This window comes from Gossypium hirsutum, chromosome A05 (assembly GCF_007990345.1).
Source record: "Gossypium hirsutum isolate 1008001.06 chromosome A05, Gossypium_hirsutum_v2.1, whole genome shotgun sequence".
NCBI classification, from domain to species: domain Eukaryota; kingdom Viridiplantae; phylum Streptophyta; class Magnoliopsida; order Malvales; family Malvaceae; genus Gossypium; species Gossypium hirsutum.
In genome coordinates, this window is record NC_053428.1 from 16977852 (window position 1) to 16998007 (window position 20156).

Here is a 20156-nt window from a genome sequence, read left to right on the forward strand (position 1 = left end):
AAAATGCATGTTATTGGAATCTTTGACATATTTGCCCTTTTCACCCCTCACGTTGGTGCATGTTGCCATGCTTTGCTTGAGAAACAACTATCTGTTTTAATTTCCTTTTATGTTTAATGATATTCCATTTACACGCGCTACTAGTTTTTTTTTTAATGGTTGATGCATGGAGTTGTATTTCTCAATAATTTAAGGATAAAGTTAAAAAATTTATTCTAAAAAAGTTATATTACATTATTAATTTTTAGAGAAGATCAAAGCTACAAAAATTCTATTTATTTGAATGATTAAAAGATTTAGAATAAAAATTAAATGCTTGATAGAAATTATTAATTAAATTACCCTATTTTATTAAGGGGTGTCGATCCTAATTTCTTAATTTTCAAAATTTAAATGTATGTTGTTTTTATTGAAAGTGCAATGATAAGATCATTGCACCCACTTGTTGATTAAGGTTCCTATATTTAATCCATATAAATTATTATTTGATTAAATTATGTCGTAAAACATGCCTAATCCACCACGTCAGCTAACTTTATTCAATTTACATTAATATATTGACTACTGACGAAGCCGAAAAAAAAGAGGAAAAAGTCTGATTAAAAACATACGAAATTGGAATGTTTAAAGAACCGGGTCGGCCGATTAATTTAATCAATTCATTTAGTTTAATTAAATAAATTATTAAAAAAATTGTAAATAATTAAAATATATATATTAAAAATTCAGTTAAATCGGTTTTTTATCTAGTTTAATCAGTTTTAGCTAATTTTTAGATCAATAGATTTAATACCCTTCTCTGGACTGATTTCAAATTCGAATCAAACAACTTTGATATTCATGAACATTTTAAAATCAATTAATTAATATTTATGAAAATATTTTTTATAAGAAAAAAATTGAGTTATGAAGTATACAATACTAATGTATGAGAATATATTATCAACTTGGATAAATATGGTATTAACTTCTTTAATTGGCACAAACTGATGGTGCATCTAAATATAAAAATATATAAATTCCAGGGAAGTTATGGTTGTTTCATCAAAACAACGTGAAAGAAAGATGCAAATCCAAGTTCATACAAAATAAATATTTCATTTTTCTATTAGTTGATCGGTCATCCATGTTGCTTTTCTTGCTTAAATTTTGCATGCAACCACCTCATTTTTGCCTATATTTTACATGTCAATCATATATACATTTTTCCTTAATTTGTTTTTACCTTCAATTCAGTGTCAGAAATTAATGCCCACAGGAAATTATAGCAAACAATATGCAATGATAAATACTCAATTTTTATAATTAAAAAAACATCAATATGATAAGATAATAATAAAAATTATATAATAATATGAAATAAAAATTTAAATTCGTTTTTTTCAATTAAATATTTTTTTATTTTATTTTCTGTCAAATTTGAACATGTATTTCACTGTGCTAAACACATATTTGGCACCTAAATACTCTGTCCATGTGGTTGTATAAGGTGGGTAGTCAAATTCATGTTAATTAATTTAAGCAGAGATTACCTGAAAAGAAGGTCAATCCATCATCGATGCATGCACTTTCTCCATCTGCAGTTCCGTATCAATTTGATACTCCTTATGCCCTAATTTAGTAACTTGTATGATCCAAGTTTGAAGTTATATCACGTATATATATATATGTATAAACGCATTAGGTGAAAATTGTATATCACGAATTTATAAAGAACTAATATAAAATTTACAGTAAAATTAAGATAATGAAGATTATAATAGCTTAATTTACCTTTACATTTTATTATCCATTTATATTTTTTTAATTATATAAAAAGATAAAAATAATTTTAAAATAATATTTGTTATTTTATAAAAATAATGAATTTCTGATAATTTCACAATTGAATTGGAACTCTGTTGATAAATGATACCAACTGAATTAAACTCTTAAATATAGTATAGATATACATAATGGTCTTATTATAAATTTTATTTATCTACGAAAATTAAGAAGTAACTTTCACTACTTTAATTTATTAGAATTTGGTTATTCTACTTTAATAAAATTAAGAAGTTACGTAAAATTAAAGGGTTGATTTTACTAATTCTTTGCATAAAAATTATTCAATTGATGATTTTCTAGTTAATGATTTGACGGTGAAGTTTAATGATGTTATTTAATTAGATCAACAATTTTAATTTTTGTAAAGTACAATTTTAATTTTAATTTTGAAATTCAATCATCTTATTTTTTTATTTCAAAGAATTTAATCTCTTTATTTTTTATTTAAAATTGCAAGTTTAATTGTTAACACTGTTAAAGTTTTTCAGTTAAATTTAAGTCCATTCCAACATTAACCAAATGATTTTTTTATATATATATTTGAAAATGTCATACCAATAAATTTTGGGTAAACTGTTAAAATAGTCATTTTTGTTTCTCTTAGGTTACATTTTAGTCACTTATGTTTAAAATATTACGTTTTAGTTACTTATGTTATCGTGTTGTAACATTTTATTTCTCTCTGGTTTATTCTGCCATTCTCCCCGATAAATCATTAGGATTCATTTTCAATAGAATCCTCCACATTCATAGGTTCCGTCGTCCCCATCGCTCTCGATTAATGCTTAGGTTTGAATTCTCCAATGGGGCCTTAATTTAAATTTAATATTTCTATTTATTTAATAAAATAAAAAAAATTGTTCTTGAGTCAACATTCTCAGTCTTTATTGACTTAAGTTAAGGCTCTTGATTTTTTCTTCAATGAATAGATTTTTTTCTTCAATGAATCTCTATTTTTGTTTATCTTTTGTTTATCTCTTTCTCTCATCCTTCTATTTATCCACATACTTTTTATTTTGATTCACAATTTCGATCTATTCATAATCAGATTGGTTTTGTCTTTTACTTAATGCAAAAAAAATTCAAGGTGTAACGATAAGCTGACATAGCATGTTAAATCATCATTTCAAACAAAAAATTTAGGCTAAATTATACATTGGTCCCTATTTTTTTCGTTTTTAGTATCTTTTTTCTTTTACGTTAAAAGAGATGGAAAATGGAGGAAAATAGATAGAGAATTAGAAGAGAATGGGGAAAAAAAGAAAAAAAAAAGTTAAAAGAACATAAAAGAAAAAAAAATTACTCAAAACGAAAAAATATGGGGACCAATTGTATAATTTAACCTTTTTTTTAAATGATAATTTAATGTACCACGTCAACTTACCATTACACCGTAAATGACTTAGTGACTAAAATGTTACAATACGAGAACGTAAGTGGCTAAAACATAACATTTCAAACATAAATGACTTACTAATGTTTTTTACTTGAAAAACATTTTTGGAATATTACTGTTGGGCGTTACTTTTGGGATAAAGATAAGGCATAATGACAAATTTAGCCATTAGCATAAGGAATTAAGTCGTTATTTTTAATGAAAATACTAATTAAAATGTCAAATTTATATGCATGGCAACCGACATGTTAATTCACGTATACTTCATGCTAGTTTTTTGAATTTTTATGAAATTTTAATTTTTTTTAAATTTTTAAATATTTTTATAGCTATTAAAATATTTATTGATGTGACATACAAAACAAATATTGCAATACTAACATGAGTCACATTTAGACTTTTTCCAATGCCAAATATAATTAAAAAATTAATATTTTAGTTAACATTTCGTTAAAAAAATTACCTTTCAAAAAGTAAGAATCAAATTGACAAATATATATATATATAAACATCCACAAATAAATGTATTATTATGCCTAAAAACAATTTCAGATGCTTGACTTTTAATTAAAATTGCGGTTAAAAATTGTTTTACCACCCAAATGGAAAAGTTTTGCATTGAGGTGAAATTAACAAAAATATCTTTATTTATTTTAATTATTTATAAAATATTTAAATATTAAATTAAATTATATTTAATGTATTAGTAGGTGTTTGAAAATTTAGATACGTAGGTAGTCATCCAATGGGCTTTCATGTCTTTGCTGCTCCTCTTGATGTGGGCTTAAGCGGTTTGTGTTATGTTTGCAATGGCATAGCTTCTCCTAGATTAGTTACTATATAATCTCTTCAAGATGTTATCAAAAAAAATTATTTAAAAATAATTTATTATTATATTAAATTATTTAATTAAAATTTATAGTTATAATTAATATTTTAAAACATTCCATGTATATTTATTTTACAAGTAGTTTATATTAATTATTTAAAAGAATATTTAAAATTTATATTTTATGTATAATTATATTAAATTATTTAAATATCATATAAATTAATTTATTTTATAGTTTTCAAGGTCATGCTTAAAATTTATTTTTTAAATTTTCACTCAATTTTTTATAATAATATAAAACTTTTTAAATTAAAAATCATAAAATTTCATATCACTTTTCAAAAACACTTTTAACAAATAAGCTTTTCAAAAGTAGTTTCCAACTCTAACAGCTCTTAATTAATTTAATATATATCACTTGAGGCAGGGATGAAAATTAGAAATTCAAAAAATTTAAAAATTAAAAATGATGAAATTGAAGAACAATGAGTAATAAAACCTAGATTATCTAACATAATAACAAAATTTGATTTAACAAATTTAATTGCTATTGTTAGATTATGACTGAAATTTCAAATTCAAAAAATTCAGGGATTAAAATTGATTAAATTAGAATATATGAACTAACTTCGTAACTTATACATAATATAAATACTATATAGCTCAGGTGGCATTGACATAGTTGTCAATACAAGAGGAAATGTGTGAGTATTTATATTGAAATTTTTATCTTTTAATACTTAAAAATATAATATTGACAAATATTTTTATATTAAAATTTTTATCTTTTACTACTTTTATGTAAAATCTTTGAATAAAATAAATTGAATTACGAAGAATACAACCTAAGATTTCTAAAGGCTAGTATTCAAACCTTTTAGCAGCCGACCTACGATTCATTCCCTTAATAAATTTGGTATGATGTGAAATCACAATATTTAAGTGAAATGAAGGAATGGAAAAGGGCTCCTGCATGAATAATCCAATTTTAAAACTTAAAAGAACTAAGTAGTAAATAGCTCAGCTTCAAAGCTATATGATTATTGGTGAGAATTTTCTTGCTACGACCAAAGAAGCTTTAACGTTTCTAGATGAAAATTAATTTGGTTAATTATGCTTTTCACATCACCCTTGCCAAATTGTCTCAGCTATTACGTTAGATGGTCTATAGGGCTGTAGACTTTATTAGATATAGCAAATCAAAGCGGATAACATCTCTTGCAATGTTTAGGATATCATGTGGAAGCAGCAGTCGATGATCCTATAAAGTAACATCAGTAATGGAAGGCTTTCAAATGGTTTTGGGGATAAATTGCTATTAGAAATGTTGCTTAAGATGCAAATTGAACTCAAGTTATCTAAGAAACGAAAAGAAAAAATAATTTAGATGAGTAATAAAAGAAAACTCTAGATGCTATGGCGTGATCATTGTCCCTATCGTTCTCTTCACCCTAGTCCCACCTTAAACTTCCATGTCTGCAATTATTAGTCTTCAAATCGTGAATAGTCTCTTGTTGAAAAACATAACCTAATTTCCAGTGCCTCTATTGGCAAATGCTTTTAACTATTCACCATATATCAGGCATAATATCAGCTTCCTAGTGAAGTCCAGTCTTAGTTTGCCATGACCCACACGAACAGCCACTTGTGTATGAGAAGTTAAGATATCATAGCAGTAAGACTCTTTGAGCTTGAATCTTGATGACCTCATCCCCATACTTGTGCTATCATGTCATCCAAAGCAGAACTATCTTTCATTATCTACTGAGACACGAAATATTACGTTTCAAATATCCAGAATAGTCAGTGGAAACCCCAACTTCCTTCTTATACTCAAACTCAGATAACATGTCGTATCCAAAACTAATGGGTTAGGAAGAAACTTATTGGCCTCCACTTTACTTTAATGATTGATTATTTTGGGCTGATTTGCATGGGCTGAAAAGCCTGTGAACAGTTTCTACCTAACTTCTACTTCCATGGCTACGGGTATGAAAGTTCGAGTTCATAATTATGCAAATGTATTCATTCATCGAGGCATCTGCTCGCTGTGACTTATTATGACATGAAACCAAACATATCTGCTGTGCAATTACAGGGAATGGGACATAGCTTCAGGTTTATCTGTTGACAACAAATGAAGGTTTTGGCCTTATATGTCGCCATATCATTGGAATAAACTTATGCAACAGAGGTTAAAGTCAGCAAATTCAATCATCCACAGAAGATTTAGAACATTAAGGTTAACTTATATTTTGTTGGTTCTAGCCATATAAATGGCATTCATATCTGGATTTTCAGTTAATTCCGTGGATCAAAGTAATTGAGAAGGCACACCTAAAGGTATATGAAATGACATCAAATATATGTGATTAATTTAAGCAGAAGGTGACTTTTGATTTGATCTGCCTTGGGGCCTAGTTACACTCATCAGATGATAAGATAACAAGCGATGTTATAGGCCAAATAAGAGGGCATAGTGCATTGTATTCATGATTAATGAAAGAAAACCCACCCTCAATTAAGAAATGGACTTGCCACCAGCACTAGAATCACAAAAGGTCCAGGTGCCACTACACCATGCAAAGTGGGTGGAGCACTTCTCCAGTAACTGGTAAACGATTGTAACCTCATGTAAAAAAATCTTCTATTAACTGATACCAGGTGGTAACAGTTAATTGATATGACCCGAGAGTGACTTTACGCACCCATCATGCAGTTGTTTAGACGTTTTCAAATACATGGAGGGACTCTAGTTAAAGTAACGACTTTTAACCTATAACCGGTGACACAGACATGGGTTCAATCCAACTACATTTGTGATTAATTAGGTCAACAATGATCATGTTAGTTTTTATATCTAATATTTCTGATTGTCTTAATACGAGAAAAGTACTAGAAAAGGAGAAGCAATTATGAAAGCCACCCTTGACGGTTCAATTAGAAGCGGACATAGGGTCAAGCAAGACAGTCCCTTTATGTTTTGGAAAGGTAAGATTCTTGCCATTCCATTATTTTATAATAGCAGCTTTGATTAATATCGGTTCTTTATTGAATAAATTACAAAGCTATATTGTAATTAATACTTGTATCACAAGAAAAAGATGCTTTTTTTTAATTAAACAAAAAAGATTCTTTTTCAACACTAAACTATACATTGTGGGTTAATTGTTTATGTTTTAATTAATTATAATAATAGAAATAAACATTGGATTTCATGTAACAGTACTGAAAACTATTGCAAATGGTATTACCTTGTTGGCATGTTGAAGCAAAATATTAGGAATCAAAGTACTTGACCTATAAAAAAAAGGATTGGTTTAATTAGTAATGTATATTAATACACATGATTCTTTATTTTATTTTATTTTATTCTTGAATATACAGATATACCGGGAACTGCCATTACGTTGTCATGGAAAATAATGAAAAATGGCTGCATTTGCGACAGTACATTGTCATATACTACAGCTGCATTCGACAGTACTATGTCATATTTTTTAAGATTGTAAGTTTAACATACCAAAACAGTTCAATCTGTTCAAGCAGTTATTCTTAAAAGAGAATTTATATATTTATATTAGAATTAGGGTTTTCAAAGTCTTCAGCATTTCTTTTATTTTTAAGCAGCATGCTTTGCAAAAAAAAAAAGGAAAACTTTGTTTTTTAATAATATGAGAAGTGATAATGACAATAGCTTGAGTATGGTAAAGCAGAAGATTGTGGCAAGAAAAAGAGAGAGTTGCAAGATTAGTTAAGCCGTCAAAAAATAACTAAATAAAGCTTGTTGAGTTAAAGTGAAGTACCATGTTTTTTTTTAAGTGATCAATCTCAACCATGAGTTAATGTTAATGGAAGCAAGTTTCACAATATTGAAATTATTGACTCCTCTCCCTCCTTTTTTATACCCCACAATGAAAAGGGGGGAAAAAGCAAAGATTAGGAGATCTCAGAGAGATAGAATCTCAATATCCCTCAAGATTCACATGGTCAGTCAGGCTACAACAGAAATAAATGGTACTGCATTGTCAGTAATAGGAAGTAAAATGACCAATTGAACAACTATAGTGGGCTATGCCATTGCCAGCCACTAATTTAATAAACCTAGCTACCCCTAGCGAATCGCTGATCCATCTAGCCTTAGATTCCTTCTCTATATATAATATATATCTAGTTCTTCAAGGATTAGCTACGGAGTACTATAATTTATATTTATATAAACCACTCCCAGTCCCAGTGGCCTACAACCTCTCTGAGATTCACTATTGAAATATCAATAATCTGTCAAGTACTGCAGCGAAAGAATACAACCCGATCATTGAGCACAAGTGAAAGGTATACAGTTGGGGGAATTTGATTGCAGGGTGATAATATTAATATTACTGCACCATTGTTATGGCACCATCAAATCCTGGAGGAGATGATACGTGAGGACACATGGATTTGTTAATATACCAAAGGCAATGGGGTAGGGATCCGTTTGGTGATTATTGCTGTTTCGATCTGTGACGACTAAAGATAGAAATCCATATCCCCACCACCTACAGTGAAACTGCTGTGATCAACTTGCCTTTTGTTGTTATTTGTACTCTCTCATCACTCTTGTCATTCATATCGATTGATCATAATATTTTCCCTATAGTGAAGTTAAAAAAAATCTGTCATCTCTGTGGCACCAACATGCTAGTGCTTGACAGACGAGCCTTGCACTGTAGAGAAACATTTATACAAGTAGGTATTTCCATTTTTTATTTAGACGCTCGGTGATGTATTGTAAAGTTATATCACTCTTTTTAACATTTTTATCAGATCATTTCAAAAAACAGGAACCATATTTGGACATGTCGGTTCTGAAATAAAGTGGCAGTTCAATTTGTTTCTTCTTTTCTTTTCTTTTTTAATTATTACAACGAGAATTGGCTTACCACACGCCGTTTCAGAGACATGGCCCACGTGGTTTAATTCCAGAAAAAATGGAGCCCACTAGGGTGGAACAATTGATTGAGTATCTCGTGAAAGAATCTGGTTTCATTGGCTGGCCTGACAACTCCAAGTCTCGCTTCTCGACAAAGCTCCCAATAAAAACTTTGCCGATGCTTCCTTTACTACATCAAACCCCCTTGCCTTCCTTAAACTAGTCACTGTCTGCGTCACTTTTTCCTGGCTTTACACTCACTAAAAAAAAAACCATTGATTCCTCCACTCCCCCAGTAGTACAATCATTACAGAAGAAGCTCTGAAACAACGGATCTAACCAAGAGAATTACCTGAACTTCTGATACCCCATTAAAAAACATACACAGTAGTATAAAACAATGAGATCCATGCACTCAAATTAATGACCAATAAATATGTTTTGAATTTTCAAAGGGGTAATTTGGATTCGTTGCAGAGAGATCCCAAACGATGCATGATTTATATTTGCTCATAAGGGTAAGTGTATTGAGCTGTCATTGCATGTTCTGGTGTTTAAGGACAGCAGCGGTGAGATCATGTGAGGGCTTAATTAGTTGAACGAGTAGTTCCTAACTTCCTATGGTATTGGAACACTTACTTGCGGCCAATTAATGGTAATCATCCACACCTAGTAAGGGTTGTGGATGTTTTTCTGTCGGTAAAATGTTAAAATTTTAGGTTAACCTAGCTAGCATAGGATACTGATAAACAATGATGGATCCAAATACAAGCTAGACAAAGTTGGGTCCGGGAATGGGTCCATGGGGAAGGTCCGGTCACTGCAAACCCAGGTCCCACACCCCTGCACTGCACTCTTGTTTCTACAAAAGGCCAATACATGGGAAGGTATATATAATTTCATACCACCAGAAATATCATTCACAAGAAAGAGTGGCTGTTTTACTTTCTACAATTCTATTCCGCAATTTCTTGCTAGTTAATTGTACATCTTTCATAGAATTATAAATTATATGCAAATTTAGTTTTTACAAAAACAATAAAATTATTTTGGAAAAGAAAAAAACTTAAATCATTCGTAAATCTCATGTCTTTAAAATTGTGATAATAATAATTACATTCACGTACCTCTAAGTTAAAACTTAATCGGATTAAATAATATAAATGTAAGCATTAAAAAGAATTTCAATTTTGGGTAGAACCGGTGGATTCAGGGGCTTTTAGATAGACCACAACATTTTGATTTATGAGGTTTATGATGCTTAAAATGGTTACGATGTTTTCATTCTTCAATAACTTATACCGATCAAGAAAGGGACTTACAAAAGAAACCGACAATCAAATTGTAGAATCAACAAAAGGGACCCACCCATCGTATATTTGTATTCTCAACCGCTCAAAGTGCCAATCACAGAAGAGAGACTTTGCTTTTCTTAACCCTCACCCACAAGTGGGACTAGATTAACCTTTAAACCGCCCACATTGGAAAAAAATAGTTATAAGAAAATATAATATATCCTTAACTTATTTTACCTCTCCTAAACCATTAATAATGGAAGGGACCAACAAAAGTGATTAGATTTAATTTTTGTCCACTACCATCATAAGTTTCGTCTCGCAACATCCCAAGCATTTTATTTTAGGGTTATATTGAATTTAGTACTTATTCTCATATTGGGGTTAAAATATATTTTATTTAAGTTAGGTCTTGAATTTTACATATGTTTTTATATTAAGATTTTAATTTTTTTTATTTAAAATTTCAATGTCAAGTTCTAAATTTTAAAAAAAATAAACTTATAGAAGAAATGAAAATAATTATTAAATTTAAATATTAAAAAAATTTCAAACCTTAATTTGGAAATAGTTAACAAGATGAAGCTTCAAATAATAAATTAATCCTTTACTTTAAATAGTCATTTGCTACGTGGCGTGATTTGGACGTGATTAGTGGGACCCAAATTAAGTCGGAGATATACGTGTTGAAAGAAGTTGGATGTAAGCCGCCACGTGTGCGGGACCCATTTTCTTAGATGGAAAATTGACGTAGTCAAGGTGGGATCCACTAGTTAGGAAATCTGACGTGGATATATCTAATCAACGTCATTTGAATCTTTATCTAGAAAACTGTGAGCCTACTACTGTACTACATGCTTATTTACTTAACGAATTTAACGATGTTTGTGTATAAAATAAACTTATTAGTTAGTTATGTAAGATTTTACTTTTGTTATTAATAAATTTTTAATTAAATTAGTGTGACTCTGAAACTAACTTAGTTAACAAAACGAGATTTAAAAAATATAATTTGTAATAACAGTACATATAAAGAAAAAAAGATGGAAAAGTTAATTAATATTTTTAAGAAACAAATAAAATTGTTTACTAACTTTACTATTTTTTTATGGTAAATATTTCTTTAAATATAACATAATATCCTCGTGTTAAACTTTAACCAGAGGTATTACAAACACAATATATGACTACGAGTGACAACAATGGCAGCTTTGATTCTCGAAAAATATTTAAAAATAATTTTTACTAGTTAAATTTAAAAAATAGAGAATTCAAGAAATAGTTCAATTTTTTACCAGATGTTAGTCGTGTTACGTAATTGTAAGGAAATCCAAATAAAGAATGTTCTTACATTACTACTAGTTTTCCTTCTTACACCCACTTTTATAGTAGTGGATGTACCATTATTTGGTATAAAAATATATATTAATCTATCAAATGAAATAGCTGGAAGTAGATTATAAATTTTTTAAACAAAAAACAGATATTGCATCACTAATACTCCATCTGATAAAGGTTGATATTTTATTGCTTTCTAATACTGTAAGAAGTATTTGTTTGAACAAATCGTTCCAACTCTTCTTCTCTCTCAGTTTTATTATTATTATTTATTTCTTTTGTTGCAGCAGTTTCGTGTTAATATTGGCATCTTCTATATTCTCACCGTTGATCTGATTGGTGGTAGTGGGAATGGAGAGATGAAATGAAGACAAAATGAAGTCCAAATTCACACGAAATGAAAATCCCATTCCCCAAATGCTATATATTCACAGCTTCCCGTTCTAGGCCTCCTTATGTTTGAGTCTCCTCTCTAATGGACTCCCTTTGATATTCACCCTCCCTCTGTTCTCCTTTCTTCTCTTAGTGTAGATTTTTAATTTTCATTTTTCCTTTTTTTTTCTTTTCTTTTTTGTCGTTGATCTATTGGTTTTGGTTATTTAATAGTATTTGGTTGTTTGATGGCGAAAGGCCGGCGGTTGACCACCAGCAGAAGCGAACGGTTGCTTGGAAATTATGGTTACGGGCACAGCCAAGGGGACAGTGTCGTCAATGAAGAAGCGGAGCTTGGTGAGGAAGATGTTTGGTCGATGGTTGGTAACGTCGCAGACCGAGAAGACGGCGGGAGTGTCGACAATTCTCGGAGCCAGTGGAGTCCACACGCTGATGCGGAGAGTAACGGGAATGCGAACTTCGACATGAGGGAGGGTCGTCGTCTAATTCCTCGGGGTGACCGTCACGTTGGTGGGCTGTCCTTGGCTTTCGAGGGTTCTGCTTCGACGAAGCCTAGGATCGTGCATCAGTTTCGTGGCCATGACGGCGTGGCGGCCGCTGCTTCGCCACGTGGGCACCATATGGCCACGTCAGCTCCAGTGAACGTGCCTGACTGGAGTAAGATTTATCGGGTTAACTCGGTGGAGTGGATACACGACTCGGACGATGGGTTGGCTGACGCTGAATCGGAGATGGTGCCACCACACGAATACTTAGCGCGTGAGTACGCTCGGAGTAAGAAATCTGGCGGGGCTTCGGTTTTCGAAGGCGTGGGTCGGACCCTCAAGGGCAGAGACATGAGGCGGGTCAGGGATGCAGTATGGAGCCGGACCGGGTTCGATGGCTAACCAATTTGTTAGCCAAAAGCAGCTTGAATATGATTGATTAAAAGGCAACTACATCATTATTTTTTTTTTAATTGAGCAATGATTCGGCTGAGTCGACACAGGTGAGTCAACTTAGTGGCGAGGGAGCTCAAGCAGGATTTTGTATTGAGGTGTCTTAAAAAAGATATTCTGTTATTGGATTGGAATTTGGAAGTTAAATGTGCATTTCCATTTTCTCTTAAATTGACGAGGAAAACATAATTGGACAAGATTTTCCATTTCAGAGCAAGGGCAATCCTAATGCTATGTTACACTTACTCAACTCGTACTTTACCAAAATATGCTTTTAATTTCAAAGCATACTGTGTAGGTCCTTCCAAAATATGCTTCTCATCTGAAATCATTTTACACGCATCCAAATATAAATTTAATAAATTTTAAATATTATTTTGATTACGTAAATTAATGAAATTCAACTCTAAACATTAAAATAATTCAAGAATAAGGTTTATACTCCTATTGTATATTTAAAGGAATGATTCCTTTTTAAATAATGATGGATTTTTCAAGCATTATATATTAGATTATGTTACAGTGGGTAAGGAAAATAATATTTGATAATTTTATTTTTTAATAACTGATATTTTATAAACAATGATTTCTAAAGAGAATATAAAGGTTTTTCACAGTATATAATATATATTAAGAATATTAGTTTGCCTTCGCTTTCAAACTTCTGTCTGGTTACACTCACATGAACAGATCATACCCCTTTTTTTTCTTTTTCTTTTTTTGAAAAAAAGATTAAAATTAAACTAAAATGAATTTATCACAAATACTATCTATTGGCGGAGGATTAAATTTCTAATTCGTTATTTTGGCTAAGCAATCAATTATTCAGATATTTTTTCTAGAAACATGTCTTGGACTTCAATGCTTTACATGCGACCAAATCTGATGAATCCATCTAATCAAACCAGAGTTTGATTCCACTAATGCACTATTTTGGACACCTTTAATTGCCTGCAAACAATCAAAATATATTACTTTTTTATATCATTGTCGTTGGAGAAAGGCTAAACCATCCAAGATACTCCATAATTTAATGTTAAATATTGAACATTTTCCCACGTACCCATTATACCCAATAATCCACTCTTCAGCTTCATTCCACAACACTCCCCAACATTGCCTAATCCAGAGTCCAATTTTACTTCTCCAACCAAATTTTAATGGACCCAATTTCTTGACAAAAACTAACAAGGATTATCTTCATGGTGACTGATTCGAGTATATTTATGAACTGACATGTATTGTTTTGCCCAACTATACGAGACTTTAACAATCTCAAAAGAACTCCAAGATACACCTTGGAAAATGAAGAAATTTATGTTTTTCCATATTCGCCACACAAGCAAATAAAAAAAATGACCAACTAACCCCTCTTATATTCAACAATGAAACATTTTGCAAATTAGAAACAAGTCAGTCTTAGAGATTGGTTGAAAAAAACGTACCATGGTAATTTAATAGAATGACAAACATCCTTTGTAGCTGAACAGTTCCTAAGCACATATAAGATACCCTTTAATTCACTCAAACCTAATAAAAATCCAGAGCTGCCAAACATGTAAGTAATGTATTATAATATCACTCATTTAGCTTTAAATTAATAAGTACAAAATAAATATACATAGATATTTTAGTAATTAATGTTTAATTAATAATGAGTTGATTAAAAGTTAAGATTAATGGGCAAAAAATATATATCAAGGTTGTAGTTTTAAATTATACATATGTAACTTTACTTTAGAAAAGAGAAATTTACTTTGTCTCATTTCAAAAAAAAAAAACTTATTTCTAATATATTTGTGCGATAATTTAAAAGAGCAAAATTACAAGAATTAAAGGTAAGATATTAATGGATTTAAGTATGCTTCTGTATCTAATTTTTGTTATTAATAAATTGACCTTGCACATCTTGATTTACTATCCTAGTCAAGATATATTGAAAAAATTACAGAGAGAGAAAGAACAAATTTGATTTTTGATGACAAAATTCGACAACAAAGGAGAGAGGGAGAGGGTTGAGCAAAACTCGATTCGATTTGAAAAAATTGAAAAAAATCGAATTTTAAGTTAATCAAATCATGTTGTTCGAGTTATTCGAGTCAACTCGAATTAAGTTCGAGTCGAGTTAGATTTTACAATTCGAATAAAAAATTAATGTAAATACCCCTTAATCTCTGTCAATTTTGAAAATAATCAAATTTGTCTCTTTCAACAAAAATTACAAAAAAAATAATTTTTAAAAATTCTAAATAATTTTTAAAATTCTAAATATTTATAAAAATTCTAAATTTTATATTTTTAAAAAATTCTAAAAAATATATAAAGAAAGTTAAAATTTTAATATTTTTTTAAAATAATAATTTTATGATCTAAATAAGTCAATTAATTATTCAAGTTTACCATACTAAAATAAATTATTTTTTTATTATTTTGCTTCGAATTTTTTTTCAAATATATATGGCTTTAAGTTGATGTGTTTTAACATGAAATTAGTTATACTATAACAAGTTTTTTTTTAATTGACATGTCTAATTTTTTTTAATGTAACTCTAACAATTTAATTCAATTCGACTCGACTCGATTCGAAAAAAATTTAAATTGAGTTAGGATGATAAAATAAGACTCGTTAATTTGATTAACTCGAAATTTTTTCACTCAATTCAATTGAACACTTACCCAAAAGACAATGTAGGTTTTGTTGTCAAAGATGAAACCAATATGTGAGTGTGTGTAGAATGGATGGATGATGCTTGAATGGTGCCTTTTTGGAAGAATATGGCTTTCAAGTCTCCCTTGGATGGCTGTATCAAATTTGTTTTAGATCGAAACCATTCCCTCCATTCATTTCACTCCCTCTATCTTTTCTGTTGTTTTGGATTTTTTATTTTGAGGGCCCATGGTTGGTGACGATGGGTTATTGGTTAATGTTCTTTTGTTCTTTGATTCTCATTTTGTGTGATCCATGCAATCCGACATGACTTTGAAAACAAGAACCAAATCTCTTTTTCTATCTCCACAACTTCTTCGGTTCTTCCCTTCCCTAGTTGATTGCTTATTAAGATTTCCAATGTTATTTTCTGAACCCAAAAACATCATCAGGAAATAAAAGCTCTTTTGGTTTATACATAAAAAGTTTGGGTTGTCAAATATAGCAAACTGAAGAGGAAATCTTTGAAATTTGCAACAATCTGGGCTCACTCAATGAGTCATCGTCAGTGACCCCTTTACCCTCTTTTATCTTTTTAGGCTTGTAATTTGAGGATCCATATCAGCAAAATGATGGGCTATTTATCTCCATGGGATAGCAAAAGCTGAAGGGTGAGAAACTGAAAAAGAAATGGAAGAGCTTTTGGGCCTGATTACCTGATTCAAGCTCCGCCCACAACCAAACAGAAAAACCCATTAAAGAAAACCGAACATAAACAAGGTATCCGAGGATTGAAATATCTTACATATTGTGCATACTGTGCATCTTATACCAATGACACCACCCTAGGGCCCAATTGCAAACGAGTAAGAATAGAGAAAGCTCAAGTTGTTAATAATCCCTTACTTTAAATATTTATATAGTAGATGAACAAATTGAATGATATATTTAATGGCCACCGCTATCAATGTCTGCTCATAAGATGGAGCGTTTGTCCCCCTAACTTTTTGATAATTCATATGTAAGTATAGCTTTTATTGAGTGAAACTCAGGACCACATATATAACATGCATAGAAATGATTTTTTTTTCTCAAATCACCGTAGATTCAACCTGTTTTAATATCCCACCGTTTGCTGGAATCTTTTATAATTTGGTGGACACCTGGAGAGCCAGAGTCTATTTCATTTATTGTTGTCGTTGGGACGGGGTCTTTTTCATTAAATTGACCCAAATACAATAATATTGCTCATAGTATTGCATCGTAATGGAGAAGGAAGGGATTATGCATGAATCATCATAACTTTTAAATCATTGAAATTCATGCATCATACACAGTCAACACCATCCTTACATACATATATTACATCCATCCCTACATCCACCAAGCCCATGACCAACATCAAGAGAAGGCAACCTGGCTTATGCTAAAAGAAAAATGCAATGGATCGATCGTTACAAACCAGTACCATTGCACCATTACTCACCTGCACATTAACAAACTCGTCTCTTGGAAAAGAAACTGAGTAAACAAACATTTTATTCGGCCACACTCGGCTTTCTCTTTGGCGAGGCATTTTAGTGAAGCTTGTTTGCAAGATTGCATTGCTTCCTGATCTCACCCTTGCTACCAGTGAGAGGATTGTTCTCAGAGAGGAGAGTAATGGCCCTTGAGAACTCCTTGAAGAAATAGTCTTGGCTCTTGGCCATTTTCTTCACATAAGGTCTGGTCCTTTTGTCGTACGCCAGTTGGTGATCCACAATCAACAAACCCTTGTTGTCCAGTATGTTCCTGTAGTAGTTGTTATCCAAAACCATGGGTGTCCCACGGTCGTTTCTCACATACTGGACGGCCTTGGGGTCTGGGATCTGATCAGGGCATTTATGGAGTATGTGTGGAACATGGTCGGGGTTGAGGGCAGGGTCAACCTCTGGGTACAAACGATGCACCAGCTTCACACAGTGAGTTCTGCCGACACTGTGAGCTCCTGTTTTGCACAAAATAGGAAACTTAGAGCCAAAAAGATGCTAGAAATATAATCTCTTCACTCACATAGTCAGTTAGTCACTTGCATTTACTGATACTGATGTAAAGATGGAAAAGGAGTACCTAGGAGGGCAACGACTCCAGGGGTGTCAATACCCATGGCGGCAAACCTGTCAAGAACGCCAGAGATGGTCTCATTGTGGTCCGGAAGATACTCCTCCACAACATCTGCTCTGCTCCTTCTACCGTCTCTTCTTCCAGTTTTGAGAGGAATATAAGGGCCTCCCAACTGAAACAAGTGAATTAGGGGTTACTTTTACTTGACTGACAAGCTAAGCTAAGCTAAACTTAGTAATTCACAAAATTAAGATATGCATCCAGGAATTTTAAGTATTTATTACAGTTAAAATAGGATCTAAGCACATGAAACTGAAGTTGAAACCTCAAAGGACTGGGAAAGCAAAGGTTAGTAGTAGATTAAGCAAACGAAACCCCACTAATCTTACTGATCTAGTGCAATAAGGAACTCTCAAGTAAGCACATAGAAGTGTAGTTTTAATTAAATTTGAATGGAGGAAGAGTAATCTAAAGAGAGGTGGAAAGAAATTTTTACCGAAACGATGCCTTCCCTAGCAGACAGAACAAGGATATCAGCACAAGAAACAACTCCAGGACATTCCCTTTCTACAGCTTCTTTGATGGTCTCAATGTACCTGAAATTCCTTAGGCCAAAGCTCCTGTCTGTCTCCTTCTCAGACAAGCTCCTTCTTGTGGAGTCCAGCAGCAGTGAAGCATCACATGACTACTCCAAAAAATGAAAAAACAGTACTTGTAACTATCAAGAACAAGAAAATAGTGTAAAGTAGTTGAAAAAACACTGTAGCGTATAGATTCATAGAAATATATACCTGGACAGCACAGTCATGGAAAATGTTTCTCAGCCAAGAAAAAGCAGTGTTTTTGTGTCGCTTGTACAGTAGCTTAACTTGCTCCTTGATAATGTCTTCAGCCTGAGGACAAGAATCCTTGTAGAAGTTCATAACAAGACCTTGGTCTTCCTCATCCTGTGCAAATGCCGAGACAGCTGAAAAGGAAAGCAAAGCAAAGAAGAAAAGAACTTTGGCACCCATGATTTTCCTCATCTCTACACTCAACCCAAGGTCACTAACCTTGCTCTAGATCCCTTGTGACGTGCTGCTTAAATAATTCAGAGTGTAACAGATCTGGTATAAAAAAATAAGTACAGTTACTAATATTTTTATACACTTGCCATTAACTACACTCCAGTATTTATTGCTAAAGGTCACTCTTTTTTAGTCTATGAGTGAGTACACAGTAACACCTGTGAGAGTTAACAACGGAAAATGACAAAACTAAGAGAAATGACTGATAGAGAGGGATAGAGATCCGAAGCCAGTTGATCCAACGGTGTATAATGGAGGATCATGGAATAAAGCTGTAAGATTAGGGTCCCTTGTCAGAATCAAGTTTACCTTTTAAAGGCAGGTACCTAGAAGATTTTTGAAACATTTCTAGTAAATTTATCCTGTTTTGTTGTTGAATGATGATGTTGGAGGGGACGTTACTGTTAGTATTATTTGTCTCTCTAATACCACATTTGTTCTTTCCATAATCAGTACTAAAGCCTTTAGCCTTCCCAATGTAAAGCATGCTAAAATGTTGAAACAAAATCAATGGTTTCAATCTCAAATGTGATTCAGGTAAATTTTTTTTCTAAATTCTCTGAAGAGGATATAAGATTTAAGTTTGACTGTTGTAATCAAAAGTATATAATTTATTACCACTAGCAGTATTCTTTTGATATATTAAATTATTAGTAAATTTACGTTTTAATCATTAATTTAAAAAAAAATTATAAAATGGTCATTAAATTATTTGAAAGTTTCATTTAAATAATTCTATTAAATTTTTTAAAGTCTAATTAGCGAGCTTCAAGTAACGATTCAATGATTGATACAATGGGATCTATATTCGTCAACAAGTAGATGAAAATAACTTAGATCTAAGTCGATCAGATTATCAATGTTGGAGGTCGAAGAAAAAAATTGTTTAGACTTTAGTTCATAGATTTGTAATATTTAAGGTCGTTTCATGAAAAAAAGTTAAAATGTATCAGAGAATGAGAGTTTTTGATTGGTGTAGGTAGTACAAGAGAAGACTAATAGTTTTGAATGAAAAGAAATTTTTGAAAATTTAGTAAACTTTTGATGTAGTTTACCCTATTATTAATTGCAAAGCGGGATCTGGAGGAAGAAGGCTAGAATGCGTTCAGGTTTCTCAAATTTTAAATGCGTAAAAAGCATTGAACTTTGAACTTGCACATGCCTATCGGTTTCAACATTTTTGTGCACGCATTTAATAATTTGGGGATAAATAGTATAAATTTGAAGGTTTAATTAAGTGACAAATAAATACATAAAAAGGGTTATGGAATGTACCTTTAATAGAAGTAATAATTATTGGTAGGTGATCATTCTTAAAGATATGGTGTAAGCATGTATGAGACATGGTATAAAAAGAAATGGAAAATTTATTTTGAGATAATAAATAATGATTAGCTGGTTAATA

At 31.4% G+C, this 20156-nt stretch overlaps 2 protein-coding genes across 3 annotated transcripts; one reads left to right on the forward strand and one right to left on the reverse strand.

Moving 5' to 3' along the window:
- The first annotated feature begins 11550 nt into the window (after positions 1–11550).
- Positions 11551–13145, forward strand: LOC107958268 (uncharacterized). 2 transcript variants are annotated; one of them, XM_016893979.2, is made up of 2 exons: positions 11551–11780; positions 11894–13145. In XM_016893979.2, the coding sequence occupies exon 2, from the start codon at positions 12224–12226 to the stop codon at positions 12881–12883; it is 660 nt and encodes a 219-aa protein (XP_016749468.1). In that variant the 5' UTR covers positions 11551–11780; positions 11894–12223; the 3' UTR covers positions 12884–13145. The 2 variants fall into 2 exon arrangements, with proteins under 2 accessions (XP_016749468.1, XP_040969594.1); XM_041113660.1 differs by having other exon boundaries at positions 11662–11780; positions 11891–13145.
- A 3718-nt stretch (positions 13146–16863) lies between these two features.
- LOC107958269 (peroxidase 42) lies at positions 16864–19128 on the reverse strand. Its single transcript, XM_016893980.2, has 4 exons — positions 18476–19128; positions 18181–18369; positions 17691–17856; positions 16864–17568 (listed from the first exon to the last, which is right to left on the reverse strand). The coding sequence occupies exons 1-4, from the start codon at positions 18707–18709 to the stop codon at positions 17159–17161; spliced, it is 999 nt and encodes a 332-aa protein (XP_016749469.1). The 5' UTR covers positions 18710–19128; the 3' UTR covers positions 16864–17158.
- Between the last annotated feature and the right edge of the window lie 1028 nt (positions 19129–20156).